The sequence below is a fragment of the Cynocephalus volans genome, chromosome 10 (assembly GCF_027409185.1).
Source record: "Cynocephalus volans isolate mCynVol1 chromosome 10, mCynVol1.pri, whole genome shotgun sequence".
Classification (NCBI taxonomy): Eukaryota; Metazoa; Chordata; class Mammalia; order Dermoptera; family Cynocephalidae; genus Cynocephalus; species Cynocephalus volans.
Genome location: NC_084469.1, coordinates 57,038,773 through 57,053,182, shown reverse-complemented (window position 1 = coordinate 57,053,182; position 14,410 = coordinate 57,038,773). Strand labels below are relative to the sequence as shown.

Below are 14,410 nucleotides of genomic sequence, written 5' to 3'. Positions count from 1 at the left end.
CAGAGACAAGACACAGTGTTTGCCTTCTCCCTTTCTTCCCCAGCCAAAACAGTGCTAAGCAACATCGAGGAATTATCAGTACAGCTTCTTACCATTTGCCAAGAACTGGATTCTTCAATTGTCTAAATGAGATCCACAACTGTTGTTTTTTGTTTGGGGAGGTTTTTTGTTTTGTTTTGTTTTTTGTTTTTTAAAAAAAGATGACTGGTAAGGGGATCTTAACCCTTGACTTGGTGTTGTCAGCACCACGCTCTCCCAAGTGAGCAACCGGCCATCCCTATATAGGGATCCGAACCCGTGGCCTTGCTGTTATCAGCACCGCAGTCTCCCAAGTGAGCCATGGGCCGGCCCTTGCGAACTTTTTTGTTTCATTTTGTTTTCAGTAATTTGGGGGAGGACGAGAGGAGTGTCTGTATCTAACAACTTGGATGGTTTTACTTCCAAAGGGGGAAGAAATTCCAGTTTTAAGAGAATGAATACAAAAATGGCCCCAATTCCCCTCCTGTCCCCACATCCATGCCCTTGGAAATGTGAGTCTGTACCTTGTACCATCAAAAGGTAGAGTCTCTTTCCCCTCTCCTAGAATCTGGGCTGGCCAGTAGGCTGAAGGAGAAGTGACGATGTTCAGTGGGACATCATCTCTTGGATCCCTGCCTTGGCCATGAGAACAAGCCAGGGCCAGCCTGCTGGGGGAGGAGAGGCCCATGGAGCAGAGCCAAGCAGCCAGCTCCCAGCCGACCCGTGAGCCTGCTATGTGCACATGTATCAGTATTTCATTCTTTTTCAAGATAGAATAATGTTCCCTTGTATGGATAGACCGCATTTTGCTTATCCATTTATTGATGAACCCTTGAGTTGTTCCCACATTTTGGCTACTCTAAACAATGCTATGAACATTTGCATGCATGTCTTTGTATGTATGTATTTTTTTCTCTTGGGTAGATACCTAGGAGTGAGATTGTTGGGTCATATGGTAACTCTGTTTAATTTTTTAAAGAAACTACCAAACTGTTTCCCAAAGTGGCTTTACCATTTTACATTCTCACCAGCAGTGTATGAGGATTCCTGTTTTTCCACATCCTTGTCAATATTTGTTATTGTCTGTCATTTTGATTATAGTTGTTCCAGTGGGTATAAAATAGTATGCTAATTTATTTCTTGAAGAAACCAATCATTGGGCCGAGCCCGTGGCACACTCGGGAGAGTGCGGCGCTGGGAGCGCGGTGACGCTCCCGCCCCGCCGCGGGTTCGGATCCTATATAGGAATGGCCAGTGCACTCACTAGCTGAGTGCTGGTCACGAAAAAGACAACAACAACAACAACAACAACAACAAAAGAAACCAATCGTTTACCCCATAGAGTGCCCAGTGTGGATTTTGTTCATCCCCATGATGTTATATAACATGTTCTTCTGGCCCTTGAACTTCCTGTAAATTGGAATTAGGGTGAACCATAGCAAATTGCCAATATTCCCACTTTTGCCTGGGCAGATTTCGGTGCACCTTCCTGAGGAACCACAGAAGAAATGAGCCTGCTATTCTATCGGTTACCCATGAGAAAGGAAAACTTGTTGCCTAGTGATGTCAGAGAGGACCTTCCTGAGGTGTTCCAAAACAATAATATGTGCACATGGGGAAAAAATTTTTAAATACAGCAAGATATGCACAGTCAAAAGGCAGTCTCCTCTGGAATTCTTGTACACCGTGGCGGGAATGCGGACTGAGGAAGTCATCTGTCAATACTTGGTGAAACTGGTAGCTATGACCTGTGACCAGGCACTCTCTCTCCTGGGTACACATCTGTGGCAGACTCTATTCTGTTCAAAATATTCACTGTCCCACCCTGATGGAGGATTATATCACTACTCCACTGTCAGTTTTAGTCATGTGACTTGCTTTGGTCAATGAAATGTGAGCAAAAGCTTTTTGTTTTGTTTTGTTTCTTTCATGCTTAATGGCAAATGTTTTCAGATCCTTTCCATGCAGCACATAATAAGTTATCTATGTGCTTATTTCTTTTCTAAATCAACAGTTTGGGACGAAGTTTGAGGATTCACTCATCCTCTATGGGGAGCCATCTTGCAACGTGTTCTAATAAGCATCTTATGTAGGGGGAAAAAGAACATTCTGGCTGACCTATAGCTTGGCCAAGTGGGGAGTGTACTGGCAGGAGAGTTAACACCTGTCTCTCGCCGCCATCAAGCTCATGGTAGGGCTGTATTAACTTATGCCAACAGATGCCTCTAGAAGCCATTCAGATTTGCCACAGCAGGGAGGAAGGCACGGGAGAAGAGGAGGAAGAGGAGAGACGTGATGTCCTATAATGGAGTGTAGAGGCTGCTGGCTGGGAAAAACTGGGAACAAACAAAGTGAGGTCATTCTCCTTAGGATGCCATGCTGAGCAGAAAGTCTCTGAAAAATCCCCCAGTCACTAGAACATTCTTCTTCACAAATGACACCATTTCCTCAGCTTTGTTCTTGACCTCGATAGGCATCTGGTTGCTCTTATGAATCTTCAGCTGCTCTTTGGCTTTCTTAATGTCCTTCTCCACTCACTGCCAGTCACCTTGGATGTACCTAGTATGGTTTGCAAGCTGAAGGAGAAAAAATCAACCTTCTACAGCTGTTGCAGCCAACTTTCCAACCTTCCGGAATATGAAACCTGTGCACCATCCAGTGACACCTCCAGTTAACAGCTGGGTTGCCACACTGAGGGTCCAGATTCCTGCCCAAATAGCTTGTACCACCATGGCTGCTTTTTAGTGAATTCTGCAAGGTCCAGCAACTCAAAATTTCCCCCAATGTTTCCTTGACTGGACGCGGTCATTTCAGCGGGTTCGTCTCATGAGGACACCCACAGAGGACTGGAGCAGTAGGACCTGGAATGCTGTGTTGTTGCCACCAGCTGGCTTCCAGCACCTGAGCAAAAGTTTTAAGAGCCCACTATCCTCTTTCCCTCGTCCATAGTGCCTGGCAGTGCAACAGCTGTTCTGTTAGCCTCAGCTTGGGAAGGAAAGCAATGTGGAGCAGAGCCTGGTGGTCTGGAGGTGTGCCATGAACAAGAAATGAACCTGTGTTTTTGTAAGCCACTCAGATTTGAGGGTCATTTGTTATTGCAGCAAAACCCAACTGCCATAGTCAGCTCAGGCTGCAGTAACAAATACCATAGACTGGGTGGCTTAAACAACAAACATTTATTTCTCACAGTTCTGGAGGTTGAAAGTCCAAGGTCAGGGTACCAACAAGGCCGGGTTCTGGTGATGACCCTCTTCCAAGGTGCACACAGACAACTTCCTGTGTCTTCACTTGGTGGAAAGAGAGCCAGCTAGCTCTCTGGCTTCTTCTTCTGAGGGCACTAATCCCAATCATGAGGGCTTCACCCTCTCCAAATATCATCACACTGGGAATTAGATTTCAACATACAAATGGGGGTGGGGGGTGGCCATAAGAAATTAGTCCATAATGCCGGCCCATCCTGACTGATACAATTGCCTAGGGAATTCAATTTATACAATTGCTTTTTAAACCAGTTAACAGAAGAACAGAGAAGAAACATACATTTTACTCTCTTTTATAATTACACAGGGCTGGCCAGTTAGTTCAGTTGGTTAGAGCACCACCTTGCAACACCAAGGTCAAAGGTTTGCATCCCCATACTGGCCAGCCATCAAAACCGAAACAAACAAAACAAAAAAGTATAAAATCACATAATTACCTTTGTTGGAGCTTTGTCTTTCGGTGTAGATTTGAACTACTGTCTGAGGTTACTTGCTTCCAGCCTGAAGAACTAGCTTCCTTTAGTATTCCTTGTAAAGCAGGTCTGTAGGTTTGCCTGCCTAGTACAGGTACTGATTTCTGGTAACAAACCCTGATCTGAGGGGGCAAGGACATTCCTCCCCCATATATTCCATGTGATTTGAGCAAGCAAATGACCAAACCTGGCCAATCAGAGTCAGCCATACTACCTGGCGACTAGTTCCGGGATGATCTCAGTGACAAGCCAAAGCCAATGAAAGCCTGCCTACATATGATGTCAATACGGAGGTAAAAACAGCCAACTGGACAAAGATGCTGAACCAGAGTCCATCCCCGCCTAAAGCTACACCTACCACACCTTGTTATTTTTATGAACAAAAAAATTATCTTTTTTATTTAAACCAGTTTGAGTTGTTTCTGACCCTGCAACATAAAGAGTCTTATCTATCCTTCTCAGGAGACAAAAATCTCTTTCTCTCAGTCCCAATAAGAAATACAAAGCACTCAGCATGAAGAGTCAAAACTGATCAAAATAAGAGCCTTTATAAATGTCTCTGGAGATGAGAGGGGAAAAAATTGGATATAAATAACCATTATGGACAACTTCCAGGAGTAAGGTTCTCCCAGTCACCCCTCCGAGCTTGAACTCCAACGTGTCTGGGGGCAGAGAATGGGCACCACCAAGCAAATACGAAAATATCCAGGTTGTCTTCAGGCGCTGATGTCGAAAGAACAGGTCAGGCCTAGAAACGAAATGAGTAGGACACATTAGGAAGGGCTGTCCCTCCGCCTCCTCTACCCTCGCCCCAGAGAGTAGAAATGAGTGGACAAGCTCTGGCTGAGGCTCCCCACTGTGACGTCTTGAAGCCCTTGGGTCCTCCAAAGAGAAGATGGCACGTAGCTCAAAAAGACAGCAGGATGAATGCAAAGTAGAACTAAATTAAGTCAGAACTGAAAAGTGGGCTTAAGGACCTTCCAGAGACTCTACCCTCATTTCACAGACCGAATAAAGGAGGGCTAGAGAAAAACCAAGGGCTGCCTCCACCCAGCGTGCCCAGCGTGGGCAGAGGGAGTAGCTACCTCCCGAGCATACATCGAAGGAGCAGATACGACGTATATCGTTCGAGAGTCTCCATCTTCAGGGCGATTCCAATCTACGGACGAGCTGTGGGAGGAAAGAGAGATGGAAAAGATCCACACTTTCTAAATTTTCAGATCTTGTCTTCCCCATCCTTCATGGAGGGGCACTCAAAGCCAGCTAGGGAAACTGAGGAACGACCCAATCAGAAAAGTGCCAGAGTGCGGGGGATAAGAGGGACCAATTAGGAAGATGCATCAAGGAAATCAGGCCAGTTGTGTTGTGGAGACTGATGCAAGATTGCTGCAGTAGCACGAAGCGTCCGTGTGCGGCCCGGCCCCTCACCTCCGGCCATCCCCCGAGTCCTCCTGCGTCCTCAGGTTGTTGAGTGCATCAGGGAGCGCGCGGACCGATGGCTCTGGGGTCCCCGCCAGCAAGCGCGATCCAGTATCCCGGCCAGGGCCACAGCGACGCAGGCGGACGAGCAGGAGCGCAGCGCCGGCCAAACCCGCGGCCACCAGCAGTCCCAAAGCCGGCGGCAAAAGAAAGCCCTGCGGGCCCTCCTGCCTCGGGCCGGGCGGGGCCGCGGGGAACGCGCCTGCGCCGCCGTCCGCGCCGTCCGGGTGCACGGGGAACTCGCACCGCGCGCCCATGTAGCCGGGCGCGCAGGCGCAGACGAGGCCGGAGAAGTGGGCGTAGCAGCGGCCGCCGTGAGCGCACGGGCGCGCGGCGCACGGGTCCGCGCGCTCGCGACAGTCGCGGCCGCCGAAGCCCAGCGCGCAGGAGCAGCGGCGCGCGCCGCCGCCCTCCACACACGTGCCGCCGTTGGCGCAGGCGCGGCCGGCGCAGTCGTCCAGGTTGTGCTCGCAGCGTGGACCCGCGAAGCCTGCGTGGCAGCGGCAGCGCAGGGCATGGCCCAGGTCCAGGCAGAGCCCACCTGTGGGGAAGGGAGCGTCAGGGGGCGCAGCCCGGGGGTGGGAGCTCCCACGCCCGCCCGCGCTTCTGTCTCTCCGCTGTGAAATCGCCGCCCTAGGTCCCCTCTTCTCGGGGTCCTCTTTCTAACTCAAGGGCCAGCCTCTTGGAGACTGCCTGGAAAGCAGGCTCGCTTCTTTTCCTACCTGATGAAGTTTTAGAATAATTCACCGTCACCTCTTTTGGCTCTGTGTCTCTTTTTCGCTTGGCTTCAATTACACTTAAATAGTTTAAAAGTTCCAAAGCTACGCGTTGGAACCACCTGGCCTTTGCCTATGCCGCCTCCTGCCTGGAATGCCCCTCCTCTTTTCCCTTTCTCCTTTTCTCCCATTTTTTTCACCTTCTCTCTTCCCAGGCTCACCCTTCGGGTCTCTGCTCAGATGTCCCCTCCTCTGGGAAGCCCTCCCTGACTCTTCCTCCATCCCAGCCCTGATCACCGTGCCTGTGCTCCCCCATCACAGGCCTGGCATTCTGAGCTCTGAGAATGAGTCTGTCTTCCCCTCTGGGTTGTTACCCCAGGAAGGAAGGACTGTGCCTGTGCTCCCCCATCACAGGCCTGGCATTCTGAGCTCTGAGAATGAGTCTGTCTTCCCCTCTGGGTTGTTACCCCAGGAAGGAAGGGCCCAGAGATGTCCTGGTCACTGCTGTCCCTAGTAGCACTCAGCCCAGAGTGAACACTCAGTGTTTTGGAGAGAATCATATTTACTCACAAGAATGCACCAGGCCCTTTACATTCATGATCTCATTTAGTCTTTTAACATCTATATCAGATGAGGTCTCTCCCCTGCTCAGAATCCTCCTATGGCTCCATCTCACTCAGGGTAAGAGCGAGAGTCCTCCACGTGGCCAAGGAGATCTCACAGGATGTGCCCCAGTCACCTCCCTCACCTCATCTCTCACCACGCTCCCCGCACTCACTCTGCTCCACCCACACTGGCTGCCCTGCTGATCCTTGACACACCAGGCACGTTCCGACCGCATCAGCTCTACAAGGGCAGCGATTTTTGTTTGTTTAATTCCCTGCTGTATTCCCAGTGCCTAGAACAGGGCCTGGCACACAGTAAATTCTCAGTAAATATTTGAGATAGGGAATATCCCGTTGCCCATTTTACAGTAGAACAAAGAAGCTGGGCAGAGGGGGGAAGGTCACGTCCCGAGGCCCTGAACCTAGAGGAGGCAAGGCCAGGATTCCCATGCAGGACTCTCTGAGCCATATACGACTCCTCACCCCGATCCCTCAGTGGCCTCCCCACCTCACCATTCTGGCATGGCTGCTGACTGCAACGATCCACTCTCTTCTCACAGTTGGAGCCTTGGAAACCAGGTGGGCAGTGGCAGACGTAGGCAGAGTCAGGGTCTGCACCCCCAACACACAAGCCGCCATTGAAGCAGGGTCCATCCGCACATGTCACTCCGCTCACTTCACACCGCAACCCATAGAACCCCCGGGGGCAGGTGCATTCGAAGGACCCGGGTGTCTCCTGGGCAGGAGCAAGAAGGATTTGGGCAGCGGTTTCCTTGAGCAAGATCCCATCCCCCTCCTTAGTCTTAACCACTGGAGGCTCTCCTTGTCCAGCCCCAAGTCCCAGTGTACAGGGGCCTCACCTGAGAAGTCCTCCCCAGACAACCCCACACTCCACACCATGTGTCCGCCCATTTAACCCCACAGGGAGAATGCTCTGGAGGACCAGAGAGATCCCATTCCCAGCACTACACCTTTGGCCTACCAAATACTGCCTGCCTGGTCTGCGCTCCCCGATTCTGTCCCCATAGACAAATCCTGCTTTGAGGACCTACCTCTAAGCCCACCTCCTCCATGAAGCTTGAGTTTCATCTCCCCGTCCCAGGCCCTCCCCCTAACTTGTACCCTGAGTGTTTCTTACTCTCTCATGGTGGCAGCATCCAGTTGGCCCACCCTAGGCTCTACTTTATCCCAATACTACACACCAGGCTCATTCCCACCTCCACACCTTTGCTCCCCGCAGGCCACTCACCTGGCCTACCCTCTCTAATCAGCTCCCCTCAACCAAGTCATATTTCAGAAGCCCCAGCCCTGGGCCCATCTCCAGGAAGCCTGATGTCAAATCCTACCACCCCCTATCTTGGGCTAAATTGTTCTCTATCCCACAGTGGGGACAGTTGTGGCCTCACAGGACTCCTGATCATCCCATTTCCACATCTTTCAGTGCCACCCACTGAGTCTTCTCTCGCCAGTCCCATCCCCATCACCTAATCCTACTTCAAGGCTGCCAGTGCAGACTGGACACTTCCAGGAAGCCCACTCTGAAAGCTACTCCCAGACCTCCTCTGCAGGCTGGTGCTTTATGGAGCCCCAGAGAAGGGGCTGTGTGAACTCCCAGGATAAAGCACTAATCAGGATGAGGTGGGAAGGGTGATACTGACACTACAGCTGCCCCCATTGGCACAGGGGTTCACGTCACAGGGCCCAGGCCCAGGCACAAGGCATCCAGCGGTGGCAGAGAGTGGGCCCCTGGGGCTGAGGCAGCTGCTGGTAGAGACGGGGACTGTGCAGAGGGGCCCAGTCCAACCCTCCAGGCATCGACATTCATCAGGCTGCTCACAGAAGCCATGCTCTGGGCTGCAGCCTGCTCGACATGCCACTACAGGGGGGACAAAGAGGCAGAGACAAGAGGCCTATCAATGTTGGAGAAGGCCAGGGGCAGGAGGATGGGAAGAGGACAGGTTTCCGAGGCTTTCCATGTACCACCTTGCTTCACCCTTGTGACAAACGACCCTTTGAGCTAGATAGTATTGCAATCCCCAGTTTACATACAGGGAAACTAAGGCCCAGAGAGGCGAGGTGACCTGCCCAGCTAGGAAGTGGAGTGAGGGTTTGAACCCAGCCTATTTGGCTCAAGTCTGTGCTCCTGGAAGGAGGTTGGGGTGGGGGCTCCCAAGTCTGAGCTTGGAGAGAGAATGAGGGAAGAGGATTTGGGATTGGAGAGGGACCCCTGGCTTTCTGGGAAGGTAGGAGGATCTTGGATGAGGGCAGGTCTGGAAAGATCTGGATGGGCCTGGGAGTTTTAGGAGACTTGGTGGGGCTCTGAAATTTGTGGAGGGCTCTGAGGGTCCCCAGGGTGGAGATCGGGGATCTCAAACTTTAAAAAGCAATGGGTTCTGGACTACAATCTCAGAAATAATGGATGGAGGATCCCTTTGTGGGTGGGGGGATTGGGAGGAATTTCTAAAGCTCCTGGGTGGGAGTAGGGAGGACGCCAAAATTAGAAAAGTTTGGGGTCCTAGCATCAGGAAAGGGGTGTGGGTATGGGTTAGGAAGGAACTGAGGGGTATCAGCAGGGGAAATGAGTGTGGATTTCCTATTGGGGACAACAAAAATGCTGGGAAGAGGGAAGGAGCCTGGAGAGACGTTTAGGGTCTTCAGTTTCCCTGAAGGTGGTAGCTGGATGGTGGGAAGGCTTGAAGACCATGAGGAGAGCTAGGGAGGGGCCCGGAGTCCCCAGTTCCCTGAAAGGGAGAGCTGGGTTGTGGGGGGGACCTGAGGACCGAGAGTGGAGCTGGAGGGGGGGTCTGGGGTACACAGGTAGCAGCCAGCAGGATTCCCAAGTTCCCTGGAGGGGGCATCCGGGGTACCTGGGGAGGGCTGTAAAGTCCCATGAAGAGGAGAACTGGGTTGTGAGAAGGGACTGCGGGCCGCGAGAGGAGCGAAGGAGGGGCCGTGGTCCCGGGCTGGGATGGGACGGCGTTGGACGTAGGACTCACGCGGAGCTTCGCACTCGTCCTCGACCGGCGCGCAGGGGCGCAGTTCCGGATCGCACCGCGAGGGGGCGCTGCGCGAGCGGCAGAGGCGCGTGCACGCGGCCCCGACGGTGGGCGGCTCGCAGCGCGCGCGGTACGAGAAGCGCAGCTCCCAGGCGCCTGCGCGCTGCACGTCCCGGGCCCACGGGCCCCCGGCCGCTAGGCGCCGCCGGCCGGCCACGCGCGCCAGCAGACTCCAGGCGGGCCCTGCGGGGAGAAGGGAGCAGCGCTGGCGTGGGCCCGGCCAGACCGCGGCCGACTCAGGTCTCGCGATAGGCACGGAGCTCGTGGGCTTGCCCCGGCCCTCCTAGCGAGGCCAAAACACCCCATCGAGCCCTGGGGGTCCTTTGACCTCGCAAGGAGAACAGCAGTTACTGCTTAGCAAGGCTATAAAGTCTTCTAGTGCACCCCGAACCTTCAATGTCGCGATCCCATTTAGTATCCTGTGACCATCGCGATGGTAACAGTTCTCTCATAGAAACCGCAATACCCCCATATTTTGCTCCAGAATCTTTGTATATTAAAATAGCGATAAGACCTGTGTCATTTGATATCTCGATATGACAAAGAGCAATAACAGGTCTCCTGAAGTGAGATCATAACACCACCAAACTGCGCCTCAGGATATTCCTATATCAAAATGGTAACAGAGACCCCAATTACTAGGCCATAAATTAGTCATCGCCTGAGACCTGGGGATACTGAATTACTGACAGTTTTCCCCCATCAAGGGTGTCACACCCCAACGTTGTGCCACAGGAGCTTTCTATATCAAAATGGTGACAGAACCCCCACTGTGGGGTTTATACATAGCACTAGAGTTCCCCCAAATTAAGGATATCATTCCATGTCCCTCCATGAGACCTTTGCTCAGTATTCTCCCTGGTGAAACTGTGGCACCCAGTAGGTCTCCCTGGAACCTCTACATGGACAAGGAGTCAGAGCTCCGAGTAGAATAATCAGAAGTAACTCATATTGCACCCTGGGTTCTCCAAATCAGATGGTGACAGAGCAGGGCTATGAAATGCTATATCCCGCTCTGGTGGCTTCGATTCCGAGATAGGAAGAGAGCTTCCCCACTTCGCCTGGCACTATGACCATGGACTCCTACATCTAGTACCAGGATATTTCTTTTCTTTCTTTCTCTCTTTCTTTTTTATTTTTATTTTATTTTTTGTTGTTGTTGCAGCTGGCCAGTATAGGGAACTAGTACCAGGACATCTCTATGCATGCCTGGTACTCTTTCTATACCAAAGCCCTAGATCTGTCAACACCCAGCACCAGCAGCTGTGATGACATCACTCTAGGAGCTGTGATGACATCATAGGTCCAGCAATCCCATGAATGCCCCACCCTACAGACAACCCCATACCACTATCCTGGCCCTCATGTTGGGCCCCAACTCCCTGGAGCCCCTGCACCCCACACCACAGTCCTAAGGCAAAGACACTCACCCCCAATCTGCTCTCCTAACTCCTCTCTCCAGGTCTCAATGATGAGAGAGAAGGTGCCCTGGTTGGGTGGAGGAAGGGAAAAGGAGAGAATGGAAGACAGTGGTCAGAGCAAGTACTCAATGAAGGCCAGAATTTGGGGTGAAGAGAAAGGTGAAATTCCCAGAGGGACCAGCCCAGGAAAACAACGACATCCTTGGCTTTATTGAGATCTACTATGTGGTAAGCACTTTACTCAAGATACCTGGTTGAGTCCCTCAAAAGGGACCCTTGGGAAGAACCAGGATGATCCCATTTTACAGCTGAGGAAACTGAGACTGGAAAAGGTGAGAGGAGATTGGGGTTCCCAAGACAGGGTGTGGAATGGTCCCTAGTTGCAAGGAGATTTGGAAATAAACATGAGGACCCTAGTTTTCAGGGATCCCAAAGGAGCAGAGGTAGGGTTCTGTGAACTTAGGGATTCCAGAGGGTGAGTTTGAGGTTCGTGGAATTTGAGCATACAGGGCTAGGGTCAGAACATTGGGATCCCCAGAGGGGAAGTTGGGGTCAGAACATTTAGGGTCTCCAGTAGGTAGGGTTTAGAAACCTGGAAATGTGAGCTTCTAGATGGTAGTTACTGGTCTATGAATTTGGGGCCTCCCAGGGGGCAGGGTTAGTATCGTGGAAGCTGGAGGACAGAAGGGGGTCGAAGTTCGGGTGGCAGTGTTAGGCCCCCGGCACAGGATGTGCCCAGGGCCGGGTCTCACCGGCCAGGCGTCCCGGAAGGGCACGCGCATGGGGCCGTCCGGCAGCGGCAGGTCGGGCGCGGGCGCCCCGGGCTGCTCAGAGGAGACCGGTCCGCGTGCACTTAGCGCCGCGCCCAAGACGCACGGGGATACGGCGGCTTCCTCAAAGACCCCTGGCTTCAGGCAGACCCTGAAGAAGAGGCGGCAGGGACCCCGAGTGCTGCATGGGGACCGCGGGGCCCCCGGGCCTGGTCCCGGCCCGAAAGAGTGGATCTGTAGCTCGAAGACGCCGGCCGGGCGTGCCTGGGGCGGAGAGGGGCACAGGGTGAGAGGCCGCCGGGACCCAGGAGTCCGGTCCGCCCCGCGCCCCCTCCCCAGGACCTCCGGGTCGCAAACCACCCACCGCACCCCACCCCACATGTGTCCCTTTGCACTCCATCTCCCGCCCGGCTCTGACCTGGGGGAGGAAAAAGAGCGCCAGCATCACCGTCCGCGACAGGAGCCGGGCCATCCGCGGGGAGACCATCGCCTTTCGGGGTCTCCGGAGCAGCAGCTGCCGGCTCCAGAGCCTTATATTCGAGGGGACGGCCCCGCCCCTTCAGGCAGCCTCCTGGCTCCAGGGGACCAAGGGGAGGGGGTCGCAGGGAAAGGGGCGCGTGCAGGAGCAACCGTGAAATTGTTTGCGGTCGTGGGCAAGGGCGATGTAGCGAGTGTACGATCCTGCGTCTGGTTGCGGGCGCGACTTTGCGTGTGGCCGAGGTGAGCTGGGGTTGGGGGCTCAAGCCCGTGTGTGAGGTTGTATATCATTTTAAGATTCTGTAAGTGGATGTGTATGGGCGAGAGCTCCCACGTGGGGTTGTCTGGCTTAACGTGTGCCTGGGACTGTGTGCGGCTAACACAGTCGTGAGCCTGTAAATGACGTTACGATCCCGTGCGCGTGTGTTCTGAGTGCAGCATGGAGGACCGCATGACCTGATGCCTGAGCGGCGCTGTGAGCCTGTGCGGCTGTGTGGATGCTTCTCTGTGCGTGTGCACGTGCTGATGTGCGGTCCTGGGCCGCTGCGTGTGGTCGTGTGCACTTTGTGTGACGTTGTGGTCTGCACAGGTGTCTCTAGCGGGCTGTGTGAGTGTGCGGTAGAGACTGAGAGGTTATAAATGACGGGGGGGGGGGTGTGTGAACAGAACTGGGTTTGGGAGGTCCGCGTAGCCGTGCGTGGATACGATGAAGATCAGGGGTTCTGCGTGGACTGGTGTGTTTTCCCTCCCCAAGACAAAGCCACCCGCCCAAACCCCGCGTCGTGACGCCGGGGCGAGGAGCCGCTCCCCGGAGGGCCCAGCTGTATGTAAATGCCGCCATCTGCCGGGCGGCCGCACCCCGCCCCCTCCGGCCGCAGCTGGGCCGCGCGTTTGGCCTCCGGAAGGTGTGAGGAGCAAATGGACAGGAAATTCCGTCTTCACGTACCAAGGACTCACTCCCCCACCCCAGGATGAATGGGAGCGGGGGACACCCTGGGCCCTCCAGAGCCCTTAGTATTCCAGGGCCATCGCAAGAAAAGCCAGTTAGGAGCAGATGTCCCAGCCCTCTGGTCACAATCACTCTGTGCCAGGCATTGGGTAAAGCTTTTTAAATGGAGTAGACTCCTTTTTTTTCCAGAGTAAAAAAAATCTTAATTCTTAGAGGCTAATAATTATGGGGAAAAATTCAGGTTCGATTTCTATACAGATTTTTCTTCTAGATGAGTAAGATACAGTGATCAATGAAGCACAGCCCAGTAGAGTCAGGCATACAGTAGGTGCTCAGCAACTTTTTAATGAATGAAAGAATACCAGTCTAAAGAGTTTTCTCTTAATCCTGAGGACACTTGAATAGTGGACCATTTTGAGCACGGGAGGGCCAAGGGTCAGACTTGTTCTGGGATGCAGAACACCCCAGGCTCCTTTTCTGTTTGTTAGTGTTTCCACTCTCTTCTTCAATAGTTTTCACCATGCAGAGTTCACCTCCTATAGGAAGCCCTCCCCAACACTCCCCAAGGGGATTAGGCACCCCCTCTGAACTTCCACAGCCCCTGTGATTCCTCTATTCCAGGGCCCTGACCCCTCTGCCTGTGCCTCCCCCATCCTGGCCCTGTCCACTCTGGCCTATGGGGTCTTTCTAAACACAGACCTGACCATGTCCTTCTCCTGCATAGACTGTTCCATGGCTCTCCAGTCCCTTCAAAATATATTGTGAGCTTCTAAGGCTGACATGTGAGGATCTCCTTCCACATCCCCCCAATCAGACAGATTCTGTGGCCCCAAAGGGTAGAGCCAGACCTTATAGCCCAAAGTTATTAGGCAGCAAATTAGGCCTTGTGATGTGTTAGGTGAGCTTCACGTAAGAGATATTCAAACAGAATTTGGGCAGCCATTAGAACCAGCTGTGGGAGGAGGCAAAAGGCAAATTCCTGCCCTGGATGATAGCGTCAGAGGGTAATAGATTCCAGGTCTGAGATATCTAAAAAGTTTAAAACATCACTAAAATAGCCAGCTTTTATTAAGAGTTTGTGCCAAGCATGATGGTGTTTCACATGGATTCTCTTATGTCTGTGTTTGAAGTGTACATTAAGGGCTTTCCAAGCATCTTTTTGGCTTTTCAGGGCTTTTCCTTATAT

The 14,410-nt window shown here is 52.9% G+C and overlaps 1 protein-coding gene and 1 pseudogene across 1 annotated transcript; both read right to left on the bottom strand.

The window, feature by feature from the left end:
• Positions 1 to 2,384: 2,384 nt before the first annotated feature.
• LOC134389642 (FUN14 domain-containing protein 2-like) lies at positions 2,385 to 2,911 on the bottom strand (annotated as a pseudogene).
• Positions 2,912 to 4,773: 1,862 nt separating this feature from the next.
• On the bottom strand, positions 4,774 to 12,285 carry DLL3 (delta like canonical Notch ligand 3). Its single transcript, XM_063113203.1, has 8 exons — positions 12,217 to 12,285; positions 11,781 to 12,062; positions 11,038 to 11,095; positions 9,548 to 9,790; positions 8,210 to 8,427; positions 7,065 to 7,287; positions 5,180 to 5,771; positions 4,774 to 4,921 (listed from the first exon to the last, which is right to left on the bottom strand). The coding sequence occupies exons 1-8, from the start codon at positions 12,283 to 12,285 to the stop codon at positions 4,774 to 4,776; spliced, it is 1,833 nt and encodes a 610-aa protein (XP_062969273.1).
• Between the last annotated feature and the right edge of the window lie 2,125 nt (positions 12,286 to 14,410).

What these genes read in the sequence shown, in the direction of transcription:
- DLL3 (XM_063113203.1), bottom strand. Translation starts at nt 12,285, where the DNA reads ATGGTCTCCCCGCGGATGGCCCGGCTCCTGTCGCGGACGGTGATGCTG. An exon ending in GTTAGGAGAGCAGATTGGGG is followed by an intron (nt 9,791 to 11,037) that starts GTGAGTGTCTTT and finishes TTCTCCCCGCAG; the next exon opens with GGCCCGCCTGGAGTCTGCTG. An exon ending in GGACGAGTGCGAAGCTCCGC is followed by an intron (nt 8,428 to 9,547) that starts GTGAGTCCTACG and finishes TCCCCCCTGTAG; the next exon opens with TGGCATGTCGAGCAGGCTGC.